At 46.4% G+C, this 21719-nt stretch overlaps 1 protein-coding gene across 1 annotated transcript in view; it reads left to right on the top strand.

Annotated features, from left to right (window-relative positions):
- The window catches only part of Arhgap31 (Rho GTPase activating protein 31), a 110343-nt gene that overhangs the window by 76050 nt on the left and 12574 nt on the right, over positions 1 to 21719 (top strand). Inside the window, exons 4-8 of the mRNA XM_036203781.1 lie at positions 11367 to 11449; positions 12385 to 12492; positions 13094 to 13236; positions 16079 to 16277; positions 19056 to 19180. Of these exons, the coding sequence (XP_036059674.1) occupies positions 11367 to 11449; positions 12385 to 12492; positions 13094 to 13236; positions 16079 to 16277; positions 19056 to 19180 (658 nt within the window). The remainder of the gene's footprint in view (positions 1 to 11366; positions 11450 to 12384; positions 12493 to 13093; positions 13237 to 16078; positions 16278 to 19055; positions 19181 to 21719) is intronic.

Below are 21719 nucleotides of genomic sequence, written 5' to 3'. Positions count from 1 at the left end.
ATTGTACAGGGAGAAAACCGAGAACCAAAGAAGTAAAGTGGCTGGCCCAAGGTCACACAACAGAGACAGGGCAGGAATCTGAGCACCCCCCCACCCCCATGCTCGCTAGACGCCGCCTTGATGGTTCATTTTCAAAAGAGTGTCCCTGCTGTGTTTGGTGGGGCGAGAGAGACCAGTAGGTAGAAAAGGGAGAGAGAACCCCCAAACATCAAAAGATAGGTCAGAAAGCTAAGACGAGAGGCAGAGAGAAGATGGGACGGGATGGTGAGCTGCTGAGCCAAGGGCAGAATAGCAGCATCCTAGCATCAAAGACGGGCTTGACAAGGTAGCCCGACCTAGGGAGACAAAGGCTGCATGTTTTCTCTCACATTCTGATGCACGCTCATGATGGGTGTGTGTGTGTGTGTGTGTGTGTGTGTGTGTGTGTGTGTGTGTGAGTGTAGGTACAGGCTAGGACACTAGAGTGTAGACCCAGAAAGGGGGAAAGAGGTATGCAGGAAGTGGCGGGCAACAGGACACATGGGACATGAACGTAGAAAGAGGCTTTGGTGGATGGTAGGGGACAAGGAGAACACTCAGGCAGAGGGCATAAAAGGTGAGACTTGACAAGAACAGATTTTTTTTTTACAGTATTATAGTGAAAACTAATACCAAGCATAGTGATTAAAAGCTTTAATTGAGGGAACCAGCTCCCTCTTTTTTCCCCCAGGGTACTCTTGAAGAGGGAGAAGTGAAAATATTTAAATAGAAATGTAGAGGAGAGAGACAGAAACATAGGATAGCCTCGGGAGGGCCTGGGTCAAAACCCACCAGCCCCTTCTGTCTCTACTAAAGGGCTTTTAAAGGAATGTTAAGGGGTGGAGCAAAAGACCTCCCCCAGCACAGCCAAGTGCAGACCATCCCAGACACCTAGTGACCATGCACATGGTCAAGCCATCCCCTAATGCAGCCCTGCTGTGTAAAGCAAACTCAGATCTCACTAGAAAACTTTTGTGGGCTCCCACATTTAATAAATAAGAAAGCGAAAATGGGGTTTAACACATAGGCCTAGAGAGGTAGATTGTAGAACAGGGGGTTTAATGGAAAAGCAAAAGAAGGGAGGGATGGGGATGCTAAAATACTGGACCACGTCATCCAGTCTGGGGAGGAAAGAACTGAGAACAGATCAGAGGAGTACTGGGAAGGTACTTGCTCTTCCCTGCAAGGCCTGTGCAGTACTGGAGGGCAGGGGTCAGGGGACTGCTTGAATTAGCATCATAAATAGAAATGACCCAAATCTGGGCTCTAGTGGTGTGACAGGGTGTTTCTCAATATCCTGTAACAAACTTTTGACCACGTGGAAAGTTCCTCCATTCAAAATCATGCAGAAATAAATGAAAAATTATTCTTTTTTGGTGTTTTTGTTTTTGTTTTTGAGACAAGGTCTTTGTGTGTAGCCCTGGCTACACAGAACTTACTCTGTAGACCAGGCTGGCCTCAAACTTATACAAATCCACCTGCCTCTGTACCCCAAATACTGAGATTAAAGGCGTGTGCCACCACTGCCTGGAATGAATAATTATTCTCAAGAGTTGGGCTTGGAACCTCACAATGGATTTAAGTATTTTCACTGATAAAGGAACAAGGTCACAGTGATCATTGAAAAGTAGGGGGTGGGGGAACCAAGATACATAAATATATATTAAGAAAGGCTTGGGAGGGCTGGAAAGATGGTTCAGTCATTAAAAGCCACCTATAACTCCAGTTCCAGGAGGCTCGACACCCTCTGGCTTTTTTGGGTCCTGGCACACATACAGTGCACATAAACTCACAAAGGCACAGTTACGTACATATACATGAATCTTAAAAGAGAGGCAGGCTTGAGATGGGAAGTGGCTCAGCTGCCTACCCTAACAATCCCAGCTCAAGTTCTGTCTCTGAGACCAACGTGGTAGAGAGAGAGAACAGACTCCCACAGTGTCCTGTGACAGGCATACATGTGCCATGGCACACGTGTACACATACACACACACACACACACACACACACACACACACACACACACATAATATTTTAAGAAAAAGGTAAATTTTTAAAAGGCTTGAAAGGAAGGAAATTCAAGAGTGGTGTTTATTTTAATGGTATGACTATAGTCTTAGCTCTTTTGTATATTAATTTTCATAACCTGACCCACAGAATGCATTGATTTCTAGTGAAAAATGGCCCAAAGCGTATGAAAACCTTAATCATAAATGTTCAGCTACACCAACCTGTAGCTGCTGGTATAGAGTTGTGGGTGACTAGGGGAATTCTTCATAAGAAACTTCAGAAACGATTTCTTCCTAATTCTGTCAATAGCCTAGGGTCAACTCCTCCATCCCGCTCCTGCCCTGACAACATTCGTAATGAGATCTGGTACCCTCTTCTGGCATGCAGGCATACACGCAAATAGAGGACTCATGCATAAATAAATAAATATTTTTTAAAATACACTATTCTTAATAAATGAAAAAGAAATTAATATTCCTTAATTATAGAGAACTACTGCTTATCAATAAAAAGAAAAATACATAACACCTCAATAAATGAGCAAAATACTTCAACAGACAATTCAGGGAAACATAATTATGTATAAACTACTAGAAAGATATATTTGCATGTTAATATATTGTTGTTGTTGTTGTTGTTGTTTTGAGATAGGGCTTCTCTATGTAACAATCCTAGCTGTCCTGGAACTTGCTTTGTAGACCAGGCTGGCCTCACACAGCCACCTCACACAGATACCCCTGCCTCTACCTCCCAAGTGCTGAGGTTAAAGGCATGCACCACCACCACCACCCAGCATGTGTGTTAATTTTTTAGAAATTTCTTTGTCCTAATTTATGTGTATATGTGTGCTCCCACACAAGTGTACGTGCACCACACACATATGTATGCCTAAGAGGGCATTGGGTTCCTGGAACTGGAGTTGCAGGTAGCAGGGAGCTTTATGTGAATGTTGGGAACCAAACCTGAGTTCTCTGCAAATCGAGTATGTGCTCTTAACTGATTATCATAAAAATAAATTTAAATATTACATTTCATGCTGGCAAGTCTTGAGGAAACTCACTCTTTATGATCTTCTACTGGAAATGTAAATTAGGTGGGCAACCCAGAAAGTCATTTGAAATTATGATCAAGGTTCTAAACACATTGTGCTCTTTAATCCAGTAACTCTAGAACCCAATTTTAGGTGATAATTAGAAGGTGACACAAATAATTGATATACATATCATCCCAAGTTTGAAAAATAGCTACATCTCTGCCATCAAAGACACATAAGTAGCAAATCTATTGTTTCAAAACTGTGTAGACAGGAAAAGACATTTCTGAAGAACGTTTCACTGGCCACAGTGTGACATTCAGTAGGAAGAAAGCAGTCTGTGAGAGTGTATAAGAAGGCAAGCCGCTGCTCGCTGCTCAGACTGGGGCTGGAGGACGCAGGGCAGGGGAGGGGGTTCTCTTCCACTTCTTGGGTAAGTAGGTTGACAGTGATCCCTTCTAAGTAGAACAACAAAAAGCACTTTTATCCTGCAGCTTTCAAGTTACTAGCCTCCAGCACGACAGTAACGGATTACCACAAACTGACTGTCTTAGTAACGCCTGGACAAAACTAGTTTAGAGCTGGAGAGATGGCTCAGAGCATTCACTGTCTGCTCTTCCTCTTCCGGAGGACCTGGCTTCAACTCTGTGCCCACTCACTCTTTTAACCCTAGTTCTAGGGGGCTCTCATGCCCTCTTCTGGCGTCCTTGGGCACTGCATGCAAGTAGCATAGGCAGACATGCGGGCAAACTACCCATGCATATAAAAGAATTAAACATTAAAAATAAAGCAACCTTAGGGGTTTAGGGAGCCAAGCCTATGTGCTTGCCACCATGCCCAACCATCTGAGTTCAGTCCTCAGGACTCATGTGGTGTAAGGAGAAAGCTGACTTCTACAGATTGTCCCCTGACCATCACGTGCACATGGTGCTTCCCATGTTCAGGAATGTTTCTCACCTCAATTAAGAAAACCCCTCAGAGTACTGGTGAGGATCCAGTGAGGACGGTGTACCAGAAACCAGAGGCCTTGAACCAGACCCGTGACTCATTGCAATGAATTTGCCAGTAAAGCTGATGGGACAGAGGATGTACACTACATGGCACACCGAAGCCTCCAATGCCACCAGGATGAATCAAGAGATGTTGGAGAGGCAGAAAAGAAGGAGATGCAAAGAGATTTTTCTGTTGTTGTTGTTGTTTGTTTGGTTTGGTTTGGTTTGTGGGGGGGATCTTTTGTTTTTTGTTTAACTTTTATTTATTTGCTTGCTGTGTTGTTTTCTTTTATGGGGGGAAAGGTAGAGACAAGGGGAGCATATGGGGGAACTGGGAGGTTAGAAAGAATTGGGTTGTTAGATGTGAAACTCTCAAAGAAGTTAAATTTAAAAAAAGAAAGAAAGAAAACTCCTCTATGCCAGGCATAGTGGAACATGCCTTTAATCCCAGCACTTGGGAGACAGAGGCAGGTGAATCTCTCTGGGTTTGATGACAGCCTGGTCTATATAGTGAGTTCCAGCCCAACCAGGGATATGCAGTGAGACCCTGCTTGGGGGTGGGGAGAGTGGAAGGGAGGAAAGAAGGAAAGAAGGAAGGAAGGAAGGAAGGAAAGGAGGGAGGGAGGGACGGAGGGAGGGAGGGAGGGAGGAAGGAAGGAAGGGAGGAAGGAAAGAAGGGAGGGAGGGAGGGAGGGAGGGAGGGAGGGAGGGAGGGAGGGAGGGAGGGAGGAATGAAGGAAGGAAGGAAGGAAGGAAGGAAGGAAGGAAGGAAGGAAGGAAGGAAGGAGAAATTCCCACAGAGAGGTGCCACAAGCCAACCCAATCTAGATGGTCCCGTCACTGACATGCTTTCTTCCCAGGTGGTTCAGACTGTGTCTATAATTGACAATTAAAACTAACCATGACACTAACTTATTCTGTCACACCTCGGAAAGCCGAGAGTTAAAAACAGTGTCATGGAGGTGACTTTCCCGCTCCCTCCAGGGGCCCTGGAGAGAAAGGCATTCCTTGCCTCTTCCAGCCCTCATAACTATTGACATTTATGGGCTTTGGGGCACATCCCTCAATCTTGCCTCCAGGGTCACATGGAGTTCTCTTCTGGCACAGCGTCTCTCTCTTGTAAAGACAGCTATAAACTGCATTTGGGGGTGACCTAGAGAATCTAAGATCATCCCCCTGCCCAAGGTCCTCAATTTAATCACAACTGCAAAGACCACCACTCTTTTTTTTTCTCTCAAATAAAGTATCATTTCCATGTTCCGGGACACAGGACCTGGTATCTTTGGAAGCAATTATTCAATGTACCTTATTTTGCAGAGGAAAAAAAAAATGCAACATTCAATTTAGGAAAAAATTCAAATTTTCTTCTCATTGATCCAGTTAAAATCATTAAACTCAAATGAAAGTTGCTTAGTTGGAGTTCCTAGGGAACAGTGGTTTAATTATTTATTGCATTTGTATTAAGATCACTGAGGGTGGGGGTGCCGCATGTACCTGTGTGCATAAATGCAGAAGGGCCTTGGGTGTTGCTCTCTCTTGCCCTCCCCTATCCCCTTGAGGCAGTCTCACTGAGTCTGAAACTCGGAGTTGGACCAGATGCATGAGCCAGGGAGCTCCAGGGACACACTGCCTCCACCAGTCTCTGTCCCACCATGGTAGGCTTATCGGCATGTGGCCCTTCTCCTTACATGGGGTCAGGGAATCTCAACTCAGTCCTCAGACTGTCATGGCAAGTGCTCTGGGCCATCTCCACAGCCCCTCCAAGTCATTTCTTTATGTACCAATCTCCTTTGTTGAGTTAAAAGTCTACCTAAGGGCAGGACCATATTTATCTTACTCATTATTACGCTCATCCCTTCCAGCTATGGGAAAATATTGGAGTGGTTACTCAGCAAATGTTTGCTTACACGTTTGTTGACTCACAGAAGTCACCCAAAATGTAGCTTGGGGCTAATCAGAGACTCACAATGGCACGTGCTTTATGAGCTCAAGATGGCTACAGAGCGGGAGGGGTTGGAGGCAACTGTCCTCCCTTGCCAGGGACCTTTTTAAAACTGAAAAGCCTGGGGCTGGAGAGATGGCTCAGTGGTTAAGGGCACTGACTGCTCTTCCAGAGGACCCGGGTTTGATTCCCAGCACCCACATGGCAGCTCACAGATGTCTGTAATTCCAGTTCCAGGGGACCCGACACCCATGGCAAAACACCAATGCATATAAAATAAATAAAATTAAAAAAAAAAAAAACTGAAAAGCTCTTGGGACTGGAGAGGTAGCTCAGCAGTGATGAGCGAGTGCTGTTCTTTCAGAGGACCCATGGTAGGCAGCTCACAGCCACTTGTAACTCCAGCTCCCAGGGGATCCTTTGTGAGCATGTGCACTCATGGGCACGTGCACACACGCGTGCACACACATCACACATAATTAAAAATAAAATAGGGAGCTGGAGAAATGGCTCAGCAGTTAAGCACTGACCGCTTGCTCTTGCAAAGGACCTGAGTTTGGTTCCCAGCTCCAGGGAGTCACAACCACCAGCTGCAGGTGGTCCCAGGCTCTCTCGCCTCCTTAAACACCCCAATGCAAGTGAGACACATAACTCATGCATACACACACACACACACACACACACACACACACACACACACACATACATATATTAAAAAACTAATCTTTTAAAACATCTTTTTAAAAAGAAAAAAGAAAGATCCTCATCCTCAGAAACCTTGAACCTTGGGGAAAACAAACTGATTGGCCGCCCTGCCAGGGGCCTAGGGTTGATCCCTGACAATGCTCATCATAAGGGAGAGTGCTCCTAGGTGGCACTGTCCTCAGGGTGTGGCCCACATGTGGCTGTCTGCCATTTTTAAGGATAAAGCAAAATATTGACTCATTCACTTGTTTATTCCATTCAACAGCTGTTTGTTAGAACCTTCTACAGGCAACTGGAAGGCATAGCTCCAGGGCCTGGAGATTTAATGGTGAACAAGACAGATGCAATCCTTATTTACTGAAAGTTCTATTTAAATGAGAAAGAGAGAGAGAGAGAGAGAGAGAGAGAGAGAGAGAGAGAGAGAGAGATGATAAACTCCTGTAATACACGGATGTTTCATGAGCGCTGTTAATAAACACTATGAAGAAAAATAGCCCAGGGCTGGGGAGAGACGAATGGACAGGGACTGCTATTTTAGGGTCACCAGAGTTCTGTCCATGAGGCGGAATCTGAACAGATAGGGATAGAGTGAGGGGACAGATTACACCAGTATCTGGTGAAGTGGGTGACAAGAAAAAACAGCAGGTCCAAAGGCCTGGGCTTGGGGGTGGGGATGACGCCGAGCTTGATAGAACCCGAAAAGACCAGTGCCTGGCATGGAACGGGCAAGGTGGCCGTGATGAGAGCTGGGAGAGAGGATGCACGGGAGGCTGGATCACCCGGTATTGATGACATCCATAGATGTAACAAGGATGCATTCACAAGGACTACCTAGAGAAAAACAGTAATTATCCCTGGGGACTGAAGGCCTACAGTTCCAAGGAAAATTAACCTTTCTTTAATTTTTTTCTGATTATTACTTTTAAAAAAACTTAGTTATAGTGTCAAATAATTTAATAAAAATGATTTATAGTCATTTTTAAGTAATTGATAAAACTTAAATTGTAGCCAGGAGGCCTGTGGCTCAGCTGGTAAAAGGTATATCATCCTCTGGCTTGCACACATGTACACACACACACACACACACACACAAATTAGGGTGGGTAACACTTCAATTCTACTCCTCAAATACCCAACAATAGGTTCTGAGCAGTTTGTGTTGGAAACACAAACCAAAAATATATTTTCAGTGGCCAGATCTCCTCCCAGAGAAAAATGAAAATTTAAGCCAAGGTTGGTGGCACCCTCCCATCAATACCAGCTCAGGGGAGGTTGAGGCAGGAAGATTGTGAGTTGAAGGCCAGCCTGGCTTACATAGAAAGACCCTATCTGGTTAAGTAATTCAATGGAAAGAAAAAAGAAAGTGAGTTTCTGGATAGGACGGAGGTGCCGTGGGGAGAGATTGTGAATATGGAAATAAAAGGTTGTTCTCACTGGGCCCAGCAAGCATCAGGCGTTAACCTGCCCCTTCGCTTAAGAAAGTGGTTCTCAACCTTCCTAATGCTGCAACCCTTTAATACAGTTCCTCATGCTGTGGTGACCCCAAACCATAAAATTATTTTCATTGCTATTTCATGACTGTAATTTTGCTACTGTTATGAATCGTAACATAAGTACCTGTGTTTTCCGATGGTCTTAGGGGACCCCTATGAAAGGGTCATTCAAACACACACACACACACACACACACACACACACACACACACACACACACACGCAGGGTCACCACCCACAGGTTGAGAACCACCGGCTTAAGAGCCTGACAATGACTAAACCATTCCCTAAAATACTGAAGGAACTTTCCATGAGGGCTGCTATCTCCACCTGCACCTTTATCCCCCAAATATATCTTTCAGTTTTCCATTGCTGTTGTTGGCAAGTACCCTGACATTCAGCTCTAAACACCTGTTATAAAGAGGGGCATGGCACCAAGCGCCGCAGAACTTGGTCCCGGATGTGCAGGGACAGTCCTGCAGCCTCCTGGACTCCCCTTGGGTGTTGCTCCATGGAACCAAACTGTGAAGATCCATGCTCTCTTCTGCAGCCCTACTTGTCTGGAGGGCTCGCCTTCCCTTTCCATGCGAGCTTTCTCCTTGCCTGCTTGGGAGTGTGGTCCCTGAAATTCTGCTTTCTAAATAATGTTCCGGGAAGGAGACGGCAGGGGTAGGGCTCCTCCATAGAGGCCTCACATGCCCCTGCCCCCTCAGTCCCGTACATCTCACATCGTAGAGAGGGCAGCAGGTGCCAGTGCTGACTCTGTTCACAGCAGGCACACCCACCCGAAGAGTGAGGGCTGTGATGATTGACACTCCAATTCACATTTCCCTCTTCTTGGGAAAAGATAACTCAAGTTTTCCACATTGAGGTGTCTGGCTGCCTCTTTCAAATAGTGGGCATCCATGTAGATATAGATAGAGTTTTACTTCCGTTGAGAAAGGGATGGTCTGGGGAGATAGCTCAGTGGGTAAGAGCTCTTGATGCGCAAGCCGACGACCTGAATGGAGGTTCTCATCACCCACATAAACCTGGACAGAGTCACGGGGACTTGTGCAGTGATGCAGGAAACACCGGGACCTCTGGGGCTAACTGTAAAGCTCCAGGCTCGGTGAGAGACCCTGTTTCAAGGGAATAAGAGGCAGAGATGGACATAGGAAGCCAAAAGACATACTTCTCTGTCTGGTGCCCGTGTGTACACAGAATTAAAATGTCATCATGAAACCCATCGCTCCTATGCTTACTTTAAACTTTAATTTAAAAACAAATAAACACATGAGGGAGCTGGAGCATGTTGACACACACGTTGTTCAGCACAGGAACAGTGTGGGGGCAGTGGGGAGAGTGATAGGACACCCGGGCAGGACCTTAGAACCCTTCTGTCAGAACATACACAGCAGATGTGGCTTAGAGAAGGGCCCAGCAAATGGCGAGTGTCCGGGAAAGTTTGTCAGTGTCTGATCTCAGTGAGCTGTAAGTATCTACAAACTATCGCTGCTAAGAGTATAACATGAATGTTTGTTGTTGTTAGTTGTGTGGTACCAGAGACTAGGCCCAGGGCCTCTTACATAGTAAGCAAGTGCTTTATTCCTGAGCTAGAGCCACAGCCCTTTTTAAAATTTTAAGACAGGGGATGGTAAAGTTGCTCAGTGGTTAAAGGTGCTTGCAGCCAAGTGCAATAACCTGAGTTTGATCCCTGGGATCCACATCATGGAAAGAGACAACCAGCTCTTGCAAGCTGTTTTCAGCCTTCACATGGATAACGTGTAAATACACTCACGAACAACTAATTATGATAAATACAATGAATTTTGAAACAGGGTCTTGATATGTTGTTAGGCAGGCCCTTGTACTCACTCTATAGGCCAGGCAGGCCTTGAACTCGTGGTCTTCCTGCTTCACCCTTCTGAGAAGTCGCAATCACCATCGAATCGACACAGTGCAGTTCAAGGAACTCTGTGTTTGTTTGCTTATTTGTTTCGGTGGGCTGGCAGAGTCTTGTGCATGCTAAGCAAATGCTCTACCACTAAGCCACACCCAGCACTCCAGAATCACAGCCCAAGCCAGAAACGCCAGCTAACAAATAAATGTGGGCAAACAGTGCACAAAGCCCACAGTTTTGAATCTTCGTGTTTGCTTCTATTGCAGCTGCCGGTGGTGATTATCAAAGTAAACTCAAGAGCAGGAGGCAGCTAGTCCACACTGAGTCAGGAAACAGCAAGAATGCTTGAGCTCCGCTCTGTGTCTCCTTTGTCTTCGGGACACCTACAGCATGGTGCTGTCCATATTTAGGGTGCATCCCCTTGCTCTAATTCACCTAATCTTAGATAATCCTTCACAGGCAAGCCAAAAGACTTGTCTCCTCAGTGATTTTTAGATCCTGTCAAGTTGACCATCCATTTTAATCATGGCACACTGGCAGGATCTAGTCTCAAGATAGGAAACGGGGCTGGAACGGTAGAACCTTCAGGGATGTTAGCGTCACACAGCAGCCTCGGGCTAGTGAGAGATGGACACGAGCCAGCCTGTCATCACATTGTCCTCATGGTCATGGTGTCGCTGCCTCCCCTGCCAGGCCCTGGACGGACGGGGACAAAATGCCCACACAGGATATAAGCAAAGAACAAATCAGGGCGAGGCCACCAAATCCTGGGGTCAAAACTCTTATCCCTGATAAGGAAGGCATCTCTGCTTCTTGGCAGCCAAAACAGGCAGCAACTGAGGACTGGAAGTCACAGAGTAGACACAGGCTAGGTGACAAGTAAGTAGCTGTTCACACCCACGAGGACTGAGCAGACTTGTGCTCCTAAGACATCTCTGTCTAATGCTGTCTCTCTGGGTGTGAGTGTCTATGACTCTCTGCCGTGCAAGACACGTTTAGATCCTATGCATTCTTTCCTGGACACAAAACAACATCTGAGGGCACACAGAGACACCCCACCGCCCCCACCGCCACCGCCTCCTGTGTGCATACAGGATAAAGGCGCCAGACTCAGTGAAACTCAGAAAGAGCACTCGGCTGTCTGCCGACACAGACAAGGATGCTTCTGGGATGGGATCTGCAAGCACACGGTTGTGAGGCTGGAGGACCTGAGTCCTAAATAAGACCAGCGGGTGCAGAAAGGATGCTGGCTTCTGGGTGCTCACTGGATACTTCATGTTCTTCTCCACAGGAAGCAGTGTCTCATTGCCCGGAAGAAGGACAGCTAGCCCGAATCCAGAATGTTATCCAGGAGCTGCCCCCACCCCATTATAGGTAAGAAAGAACCGTTCAGACTCAGTGTGGTCAAACATCGAGGAGGCAGGGAGACATGGCAACTGACGCAAATGGATGGTGGCTTTCCTGGGGGCATTTGGAAATTAATGAACTGTCAGTGTTATCAGCACGCACAGGTGTCCAACCAGGGACATTAGCAGCCAAGGGCAAACCTGTCTCCATTTGCAGGGCATTCAAGAGAGTCCCCCAAAAAGTCATCCCTATCACACAAGCCAGCCTCATGGTGACATCCTTGGTTCATAACCAGAATTATGCTACAAACAAACCTTTGGAGTCCCAGATGGCCTTAAAGCTAGGGGTAACGGTGACTCTTCAGCACTATTATCTCTCTACTGGCTCCTTAAAATAGCCCAGATGCCATCCCCATCCTTTCTATTCCAACAGATTAGTCCACATGGTACTAACTTTCCCAGTGTTACCTACATCTGATTTCCTTTCAAAGTGGGAGTGGAGTTTGATGTGGAGTTAAAAAGAGCTTCGTTGTGGTCAACAAATACTTGTCTGTGAAATGAGCCTGTTAACAAGAACCAAGTTAGTGTGTAGCTATACGGATGTCCTCTAAGAATCAAGATGAGACCCTCTTTGAGGACCATGGGGAGGTGAATTTCCCAGTGTGGAAAAGAAACAAGTTGTTCACTAACTGCTCAGGGTGTGCGGTGTGTGGTTCCCTGTTCCTGTCACTCCAGAGGTTTCTGCTGACATCTGACAACATTGACACCTGTCCCCTTCCTGAGTCAGTGGCCCTGGAGTTGAGAAAGCTATCTTCTTTGATCTCTTTCCACTGTTCCTTCAAAGTTCATAATGTAGAGTGTCTTAAATCCCAACTTGGACGGGACCTTCAAGTGACAGACGTCACCTAGGTGCTGACGTGTCTCACTTTGCCAAAAATCCAACAAAGAAATGAACTGTTTCAGGACCTTGGAATACCTGATTCGACACCTGGCCCACATTGCCTCATTCAGCAGCAAGACCAACATGCATGCCAGGAACCTGGCCCTGGTGTGGGCCCCAAACCTCCTCAGGTAATTACGACCCCACAGGCTCACAGCAGCGCGCACTGCTCTGAGCAGAAACAAAGCCTGGGTGCTTCAAAGCTAAAGCCATGGAAGACAGACCTGTGGCTCAGTGGTCTTTTTAGAGCATATATGAATCAAAAGTGCCTTTAAAAGTTTTAAGCTCTTGGCCTGCTAGCTTGGAAACTCTGATTCCAAAGGCATTTGTTGGCCATAATCCCAGTGTGTCTAAAGTTATGGCTGTGTATGTTACCATTTCTTAAAAAGGCCTTTTCCCACCTCCGGGGCTCATCAGCTTTTCTTGGCTTTGGTGAGGTCACAGATCCCTATAACTTCAATCAGCTGCTTCATGCAACTCATGTGGGACAGCTGGATAGAGGTGGAAGGGAGCCTCATAAAGTAAAAAGAAGTCAGTCCTGTACATTTATGGACAATGTTTATAGTGGTGTAATATAGGCCGTGTGACAGTGATTTCCCGTCTATTTAGTGGGTTGGCCTTCACTACCATTGGGAGTCTCTCTCTGGTCACAAAAAGTTAAAACATGTGGCCTATACAAAAGGCTCACTGCCTCCTATTGTAGAAGTCACTCTGGATGTTTCTCCCGCGCAGGTGTAAAAAGATCGAAGCCACTATTTGCAATGGAGACGCAGCCTTTCTGGCAGTCCGGGTCCAGCAGGTAGTGATTGAGTTCATACTGAACCACGCTGATCAAATCTTCAACAGTGGTGCTCCAGGGCCTCTGCAGCAGGATGGTAATGGCTCCCCTGGCATAGTCCCCACACACCTAATCTCCCTTATTGCCCTAATCCTAAAGCCCCCCAAAAAGTGAGTATGAAAGCAGAGGTGGGAAAAGCAGGTAGATGTTCCAGGTCAGACTTGCCTACATAGAGAGTTTAAGGCCAGTCTGCACTGCTATATGGGACACTGTCTCAGACATCTAATAATAAGTGAGGGTGGTCTTGGCTTTAGATCTGATTGAATACCACATTGTGTGCCGACTGCTGTGTGTTGTTATCTGTGATAATTCACTGTTATAGTGTTGCAGATACTGGCCACTGTGATGGTGTTAGGTATGTATCTGTATGATAGATACAGCAGTGGTTGCATTTGCATGTGTATTTAGACGGTTCTGATCAGGTGCATACATGGCCTCTCCCTGGGATATGGTGTTGGGGTAGAACTGAGGCAATGTTCTCTTTCTAGTGAGTTCTTTATGATGTAAAGGTATGGCAACTCTTCCCCTTTGTGGTTTCCACTAAGTTTAGAAGAGCCTCGTGCCTTCCCCCTTGAAGTCGAAAGCGAGCGGCCGTGTGTCTACACTTACATTCTCTGTGCCTCCATTTCCCGAGTACTTTATCCTGCCCTGTATCAAGAAGGAGGCATACAAAAATAATTGTGCTTGTGTGGGGCTTGTAATGGTACAGTGAGCCCCAGGCGTGAACTGGTCTGTGCTGTTTGAATGTCTACAAGCTTCATTTATAAAAATTAATAATAATAATAATAATAAAATAATAATAATAATAACAAGCCAGGTAGCGGTGGTGCATGCCTTTAATCCCAGCACTCAGGAGGCAGAGGCAGGCAGATCTCTGTGAGTTTGAGGCCAGCCTGGTCTACAGAGTGAGATCCAGGACAGGCACCAAAACTGCATGGAGAAACCCTGTCTCAAAAAACCAAAATACTACTACTACTACTACTAATACTACTACTAATAATAATAATAATAATAATAATAATAATTAGTAAGAGTGGTTTTACAACATATGTGTCTGTCACCTTCACCTGATGATGGATGGGCTTGTGGGGACACAGATTACTGAGCCTCATCCCTGCTCTAAACAGTCTAGAGTGTGGCTTTAAAAAAAAAAAAAAAAAAAAGTGTACTTCTAAGAAGTGCCCCTGTGGTGTCAATACTGTTGTGAGAGTCCACGGCTGGGAGAGTGTCCTAATGTGCTTTCCATTGTTGTGATAAACACCATGACCAGAGGCAGCCTGGGGAGGAGAGAGTTCATTCATCTCACAGCTTACAACTATCCTTCCTGAAGGGAAGTCAGGGCAGGGACTCAAGGCAGGAACCTGGAGGCAGGAGCTGAAGCAGGGACCCCTGGAGGAGTGCTGCTCACTGGCTTGCTGCTCATGGCTGTCTCAGCTTGTCTTTTTATACCCAAAACCAACCTCCTGGGGGTGGCACCATCCACAGTGGGCTGGGCCCTCCCACATCAATCATTAATCAAGAAAGTGCCCCAGAAACCAGGTGCCAACAGCTCCTTCACATGCATCTGTAATGATCAAAAATGTCCCCAGAGGCTGCTAGAGAGGTTGCTCAGTGGTTCGAAGCACTTGCTGCTCTTCCAAAGGACTGGAGTTGGTTTCCAGCAGCCCACAACTGCCTATAACTCCAGATCCAGGCTACTTAATACTCCTCTTCTGGGTCTGTCACTTGTACACACATAACATACACTCACACATATAAATAATAGTTTTTAATCAGAAGAAAAAGAAGGAGAAGGGGGAGTAAGGAAAAAGAGGAGGAGGAGGAAGAAGAGGAAGAAGAAGGGGAAGGAGGAGGAGAAGGAGGAAGAGGAGAAGAAGGAGGAGGAGGAGAAAGGAGGAAGGAGGGGGAAGAAGAAGAAGGAGGAGGAGGAGGAGGAGGAGGAGGAGGAGGAGGAGGAGGAGGAGGAGGAGGAGGAGAAGAATCATCTCCAGAGCCAGGCATGGTGGCACACACATGCAGTCATAGCACTGGAGAGGTAGATGCAGAAGGATCCTAAGTTCAGAGTCATCTTTGGTTATGTAGCAAATTCAAGGCCAGTCTGGGTTACACAAGACCCTATCTCAGAAAAACAAAGTGAAATAAAATGTCTCCAGACATTGCCAAATATCCTTGGGTAGAGTGAGGGAAGGGTGTGGAAAGTCACCTCCAGTTAAGAACCCTTGGCAGAGAAGGGAGAACCTTGTACACCGGCCACGCCTTCATCACTTCCACTGTAAAAAGAGTACCCTAGAAGAAGGACAACTGGGTAGAATATAAACACTACAAGACAAGTAGGTGCTGAGGAAAGCCACCTCTCTCTGAGGGAATAGTACAGTACATAAACAATCTGTCCCTGTAGAGACAGATGCCTAGGAAAAGTAGACTCCAGACATCTATGGCCTTAGAGAATGTGTTCCTCAGCTGTGGGGAGGAGCCTCCCACTCCATCTTAGTTGAGCTAAGCCACATTCCTAGCTGACCAAAGCACTTAGCAGAGATTTGGGGATTAAGGTATCATTGCTGTAACTCTGGATCACAGTCAGTGCTCAATAAATATTTGTAGAATGAATGAATGAATGAGTATATGAACAGTCGCTCCATGCAAAGTACAGAAAGCAGTTACCTCCTGACGCCCCTCTTTGCCCTCCACCTACTGTGAGCAGGACAGCCAACAGTTTCCTGTGTGCAACCTCTACCCTAGACTCCCCTGTGCCAAAGAAAAGCCACCATTGGCACGCAGCCCTCTGTCAAGGACTTCAAGTGGAGGGCTATAGATGAGAGATCTGACTAGGCCTGGAGCTCGGACCTGCCCCCAGCTAAACTCTTTTCTTTGATTTACAGAAAGCCGTATCATCACAAAGAGCCTGACCTTACCAGCCCTGTCCCTGCCCATGAAGTTGGTAAGCCTGGAGGAGGCTCAGGCCCGAAGCCTGGCCACAAACCACCCTGCTCGAAAGGAAAGACGAGAGAACAGCCTGCCTGAGATCGTCCCTCCCATGGGCACCCTCTTCCACACCGTCCTTGAGTTACCAGACAACAAGTAATTGGCATTCTTACAGAATTCTGGAGGATTTGTGGGTGGAGGGGGACAAAGGAGGTGAGGTGTCCAGTCTCGGAGCCATGAGTGATAGCAGTACGGGTTGGGGTGCAGCCCGGGTAGGGCACAAAGAATGTTCTAGAAGAGAAGGGAGCTGTCTCCACAATTTTCACTATCATTCGTAGTGATGCCTTCACCCACTGCCCCAAGTGGTCACTGCGAGCTCTGGTCTCCTACCAAAGACCCCAGGTACCAAGTGAGTCATGAGACTCTTCTCCCATAGAGTTGACAAAACAGGCCTGGAGTTTTACAAAAGTGAGCTGCCAAAGATGAATAGAGATGAGCCTACGACAGAATACAGGTTGACAAATGGTGCCACTCTAGTCAGAGTTCTTGGTGGCAGCACTTGGGGATGGCATGTCTGACTTCCTTGCTTCTTCTCAACCTGCCAGAGAACGCACCCCCTCTCCTTTCTGTGTCTGTCTATCTATATGCATGCTTGCATGTGTTCATGTAGACATGTGTGTGCAGGCTTGCAGGTGTGTGGAGGCCAGGGGACAGCTTGGTCCTCAGACACTACCTACCTTTGTTTCCTCTCTTTTGAAACATGGTTCACCACTGGCCTGGGGCTCATGGAGTTGGTTAGTCTGGCGAGTCCATAAGCCCAAAGGATTCACCTGTCTTTGCCTTCTAAGCACTGGGATTACAAGCATGTACCCCCATACTCAGCTTTTTACTTGGAATTTCAGCTCCAACTCGGGTCTTCCCGCTGAGTGGCAAGCACCTTATCAACTAAGCCATCTCCCTGGTCCTTCTCCCTTTCAAAACAAATCAATCGTCAGTACCCATAGGGCAGCTTCTTTCCTTATTTCTTCTTCTGCTACAACCTTAGTGTAAGGATTCTTTCCTTAATTACATCATCAGCCTGGGACGGTGGCCCAGCCTAAAAAGCGGGCGGGCCCTCTGTGTACCTCCCTTTTCTCTTTCAGCTCTCTTCCCTCTGTGCGGTCTCTCTGTTTCTCTCCCTCTCTCCCTCTCTCTCTCTCTCCCTCTCTCTCCCAATAAAGCTCTAGAAAGGTAACCATGGCTCGTGACTCTTCTGCCACCATGACATCTGTGGGCATGGCCGCCACAAGCAGTGCAGATTTAACCAACACTTAGTCTCTACCCACTCATTGTACCCCACCGTGGAAGGAGGCAATGATTGGAGGAAGTGTTGCACACCTTCAGCAGTCCTAGTAGGCGAAGGCACTTTTTTATTGGATGGTGTCATCCTTTCTGTTTCATGAGCCAGTCCCTTCCCCAAGATAGCAGACTGTTTAGAGAGGAAGAAATCTGCCACCCTGGGTAACTGGAGGAGGCATATGCTGTAGGAATGACATGCCTCCACTTCCCTGGGAAAACACTGCTTCCTAGAGTGGATGGATTGTACCCTCTTAGAACTAAACACACATCACCTCTCTAAATCAACACAGAATAAGACTCCCTCCCAGGGATGAAGAAGGAGATCTTAGAAGGACCATCTCCTGCATTGTCTCTGCTCTCAGTGACAGCGCCATACATATGCTGCTCTCTACACCCTGAGGCTAAGTGTGCAGGCTATCTAGCCAAGGCAGAGAGAAACCAGCAAGTGTGCAAACTTGTCTCTGACTGATCCTGAAGACCTGCTAAAGCCAAGACCCAGTGCTCGGCAAGGGCCCTGTAGAGAATGGGTTCCTTGTGAGAACCCCCAAGTTACAGGGTTTCACCCTGAACTTCACTCCAGATTGAGACTGGATGGATCTGAAACAGGACCTGCCTCTGTGGTGACCCCTAGTGATACCAGGTTCTCATGAGCCAGCCTAACTCTGTGTCACCTACCCACATCCCCAGCTCTATCCCCAAACAGCCTAGTAGGAGGCTGAGCAGGAGCTGCTGACCCTTGTACATTTTTTTTTTACAAAGACCACTGCCCTAGCTGGCAGGCCACAGCTCTCCCCAACAGCACCAGAACACATTCTTTTACTGGTTTACTTTCTCATCCTTCCATTTTGAGTGTTTAACAGCCCTCACCTCACCTGTACATATCCTAGCCATATGGCCACCAGGCAGAAAGCACAGAACTGGGGTCGATGGACCTAATTGTTTACTGTTTGTTTGTTTGTTTGTTTGTTTGTTTGTTTGTTTGTTTGAGACAGGGTGTCTCTACCTAGCCCTGGCTGTCCCAAAACTCACTCTACAGACCAGGCTGGCCTCGAACTCACAAAGATCCACCTGCCTCTGCTTCCCTAGTGCTGGGATTAAAGGCGTGCGCCGCCACCTCTGGTTTGTTTACTCCTCTTTTTAAAAAAAACTTCAGCATGTCTGGAGTCAGAACTACAGAGCTTCGTAGACTTCTTACCAGATTTCAGAACTGTGCGTTTGCTTGGAAGCTCTGAGCATCACACTGACCACTGCCATTTTCTGTCTCCCACCCCTGCCTTTGACAGACAGTCAACTTCGGCTGTCATTCTGAGGAGACGGGTCTTTACCTTAACTTGTTTGATCACTCAGGGCATCCCCAGACAGGTTATAGTCAGGTGCAACTTGGATTTTAGAGGGAAACTTCTGGAACAGTCAAAGACATTCATGACTGAGACTGTAACTGTAATGTTCTCTCTCAATTTGCAACCTCCCTGGAGAGACTGAGGCAGAAGGGATCATGAGTTCAAGCCAGCCTGGTCTACTGAGGACCCCGTCTCAAAACAAAACACTGCCTTGAAATGACAAGTTCGGCTAACCTGTGTGGCTTGGTTATTTTAGGAGAAAGCTTTCCAGTAAATCAAAGAAGTGGAAATCAATATTTAACCTGGGGCGATCTGGATCGGACTCGAAATCCAAGCTGAGCAGAAATGGGAGTGTGTTCGTGAGAGGGCAGAGGCTTTCAGGTGAGGATCAGCACCATGGCTTCCGACACACCTATGGTTCTTAGCCAGGTTTCACACTTGGACACTTCACATTAGCTAGTAAAAAAAAAATTCAGATTCATTGGTTTTTTTAAGATGATGATGATAATGTTTTACTTACAAAAATATTCAATGTCTAGACCTTCCATGAAATCCCATTATGCTAACATTACGACTATAAAATCATTATCAAAACAAAAAGATAATATGAATTCAGTACTATTAACTGATTTCTGTATCTTAAGAGTCATACTTAACCAATTGTCCCACTAACGTCCTCTTTCTAGTCCAAGTCCAAACCTGGGATCCATACTTCATTTGGTATGAAGTACATCCTCAAATACCCTCAGTCTCCTCCAAGGTGGAAAAGTTCTTCAGTGTCTCTCTACGTGATCCCTTATTTATTTTGTAGAACTGTTCCCACTGTCTGAGGTTGTCTCATGGGGAAAAAGTTATGAAATTTTTCTGACATTCTACAAAGGCTGTGTTCTGCCCGCCTCTGGGTCATGTTGAGAGGTACATGATGCCAAAGCCTTATTGTTTGTAAAGTTGGTTTGGGTGGGCTTGGTTAAAGTGTTGTGTGTCGTGTATTTCAGTAGTACTGGTTAGGTCTTGCCCGCAACAGTTATTTCTGTAATTTCCCTAAGTAGCTATTGTCTATTAGTTGGAATTCTGCTGTCAGAATTCTGTCTGTCCCTTCACCCTCAGTGTTGTGATTCTAAATGGGGTGCTCCCCCATGGGTTTATTTCTGAGCAAAGAAAAGAAACTGCCAAAAGGAAGAATTGAGGGAACTACTGCATAATACAGAATCTAGTCAGCCCATCCTGAATATTGTGTCAGGAAAAGCCAAGGAAGACCTCCACAATGATTTAGTGTAACATGTGGACGCACAAATGCAAGGATCAAATATCATGTGGATCCTGGTTGGTTGGTTTGTTAGTTTTCTTTAAAAAAAAAAAAAAATTGATTAACCGTGGATACTATTGGGAGTTTATTAGGTTGGCAGCAGAGAGAGGGACATGTTCCAGCACATTTAAACAAACTACACAGATAAGAAAGCGTAAGGGGAAAAAATGAGGTAGTGACTGAACACAGATGCGTAAACTTTGAGGCAAATTCCAGACACTGGTTTCAATATTTAAATTTCATTTTATATTAAAATAAACTCCTGTGCAGAGGAACCCTAAAGTCATAGGGCTGGAGACTTTACCTTTGAGTGAAGGAATCATCAGAAGGGACAAGACCACAAGGGGGTGAGAGCCGAGGGTGAAGTTGAGTAGAGTTCTTCTCTGGGGTGCAGGAGGCCCAAGGTTCAGCCCTCCAGCATTGCACAAGCTTTGCATGGTAGCACATGCCTGTGACCTCAGCACTTCGAGGTAGAGGCAGGAGAATCGGGATCTTAAGGTCATCCTCATCTATAGAGTGAGTTCAAAGACAGCCTGGTTATATGAAATTAATTTTAAAAATATAGGGCTGGCTGGGCGGTGGTGGTGCACACCTTTAATCCCAGCACTCGGGAGGCAGAGCCTGGGCTACCGAGTGAGTTCCAGGAAAGGCACAAAGCAACACAGAGAAACCCTGTCTCGAAACAACAACAACAACAACCATATATATATGGGTGGGACCTCCAGGAGGCCAGATCAACACCTCAGGCAAAAATATCCTCTAAGTATAGGCATGAGCCAATGGGTCCAAACTAAACTTTTAGTTACTACAGAGAAGGTGCCCTGGAATGCTTGGGAGCTATTGGTGGAAGCTACAGAGCTTGGAGGGATGGAAGGAGCTGACTCAGGGTTACTTCATGATTACCTGGTTCTGGCCCCTTAAGGTCAACACATGGAAACCAGAGTCGAGAGACAGAGAGATACAGGAAACAAAGGCAAAGTGTTTTTCAGAATACACAAACGAGGGAGGGACGCCAGCCAGGCAGCTTTAGGATGATAAATCGGCTTATGATCCTGTACAAACAGCAGCTCTCCAAGGGGAAAAATCTTGGCATGCCATTGAGAGTGAGGAGGTTGGGTGCTCTCGAGGCTTTGGAGAGCTTGAGTGAAGCAGAGACTGTCCTCCCATGTGGCCGAGTCAGAGAATCCCCAAGTGGAGGAGGCCAACTGTCCAAATCAGAACCTCTTAGAAGAGGAGCATTTGGATTAAGGGGAGAAAGTCGGGGAATTCTAAAAAGAGGACTGAAACAAGGCATGAGTTAGCGCCCGGTTTGAGTTAGCGCCAACTCCGGCTGCTTCTTGTGGAACAACCGCCTGTCTTCCCCTGTGGTGAGCACTGGCTGGTCGAAACAGTCGTAAACAGTATGTTTCCTTTTGTTTTGTAAGACATGTTCTCACTCTGTAGCCCTAGCTGGTCTAGAACTCACTGTGTGTTGTTTTTAATTGCGTATTTATTCTAGTTTAGTTCAACACAATTACTCTATAGTCATTTCTCACTTAGTCTTAACAACTCCATTTTCTTTTATACATGAAAAAGGTATAATCTGCTGGGCATGGTACTGCACGCCTTTAATCC

Source organism: Onychomys torridus, chromosome 12 (assembly GCF_903995425.1).
Source record: "Onychomys torridus chromosome 12, mOncTor1.1, whole genome shotgun sequence".
Lineage (NCBI taxonomy): Eukaryota > Metazoa > Chordata > Mammalia > Rodentia > Cricetidae > Onychomys > Onychomys torridus.
This window is presented reverse-complemented; position numbering and strand designations above follow the sequence as displayed.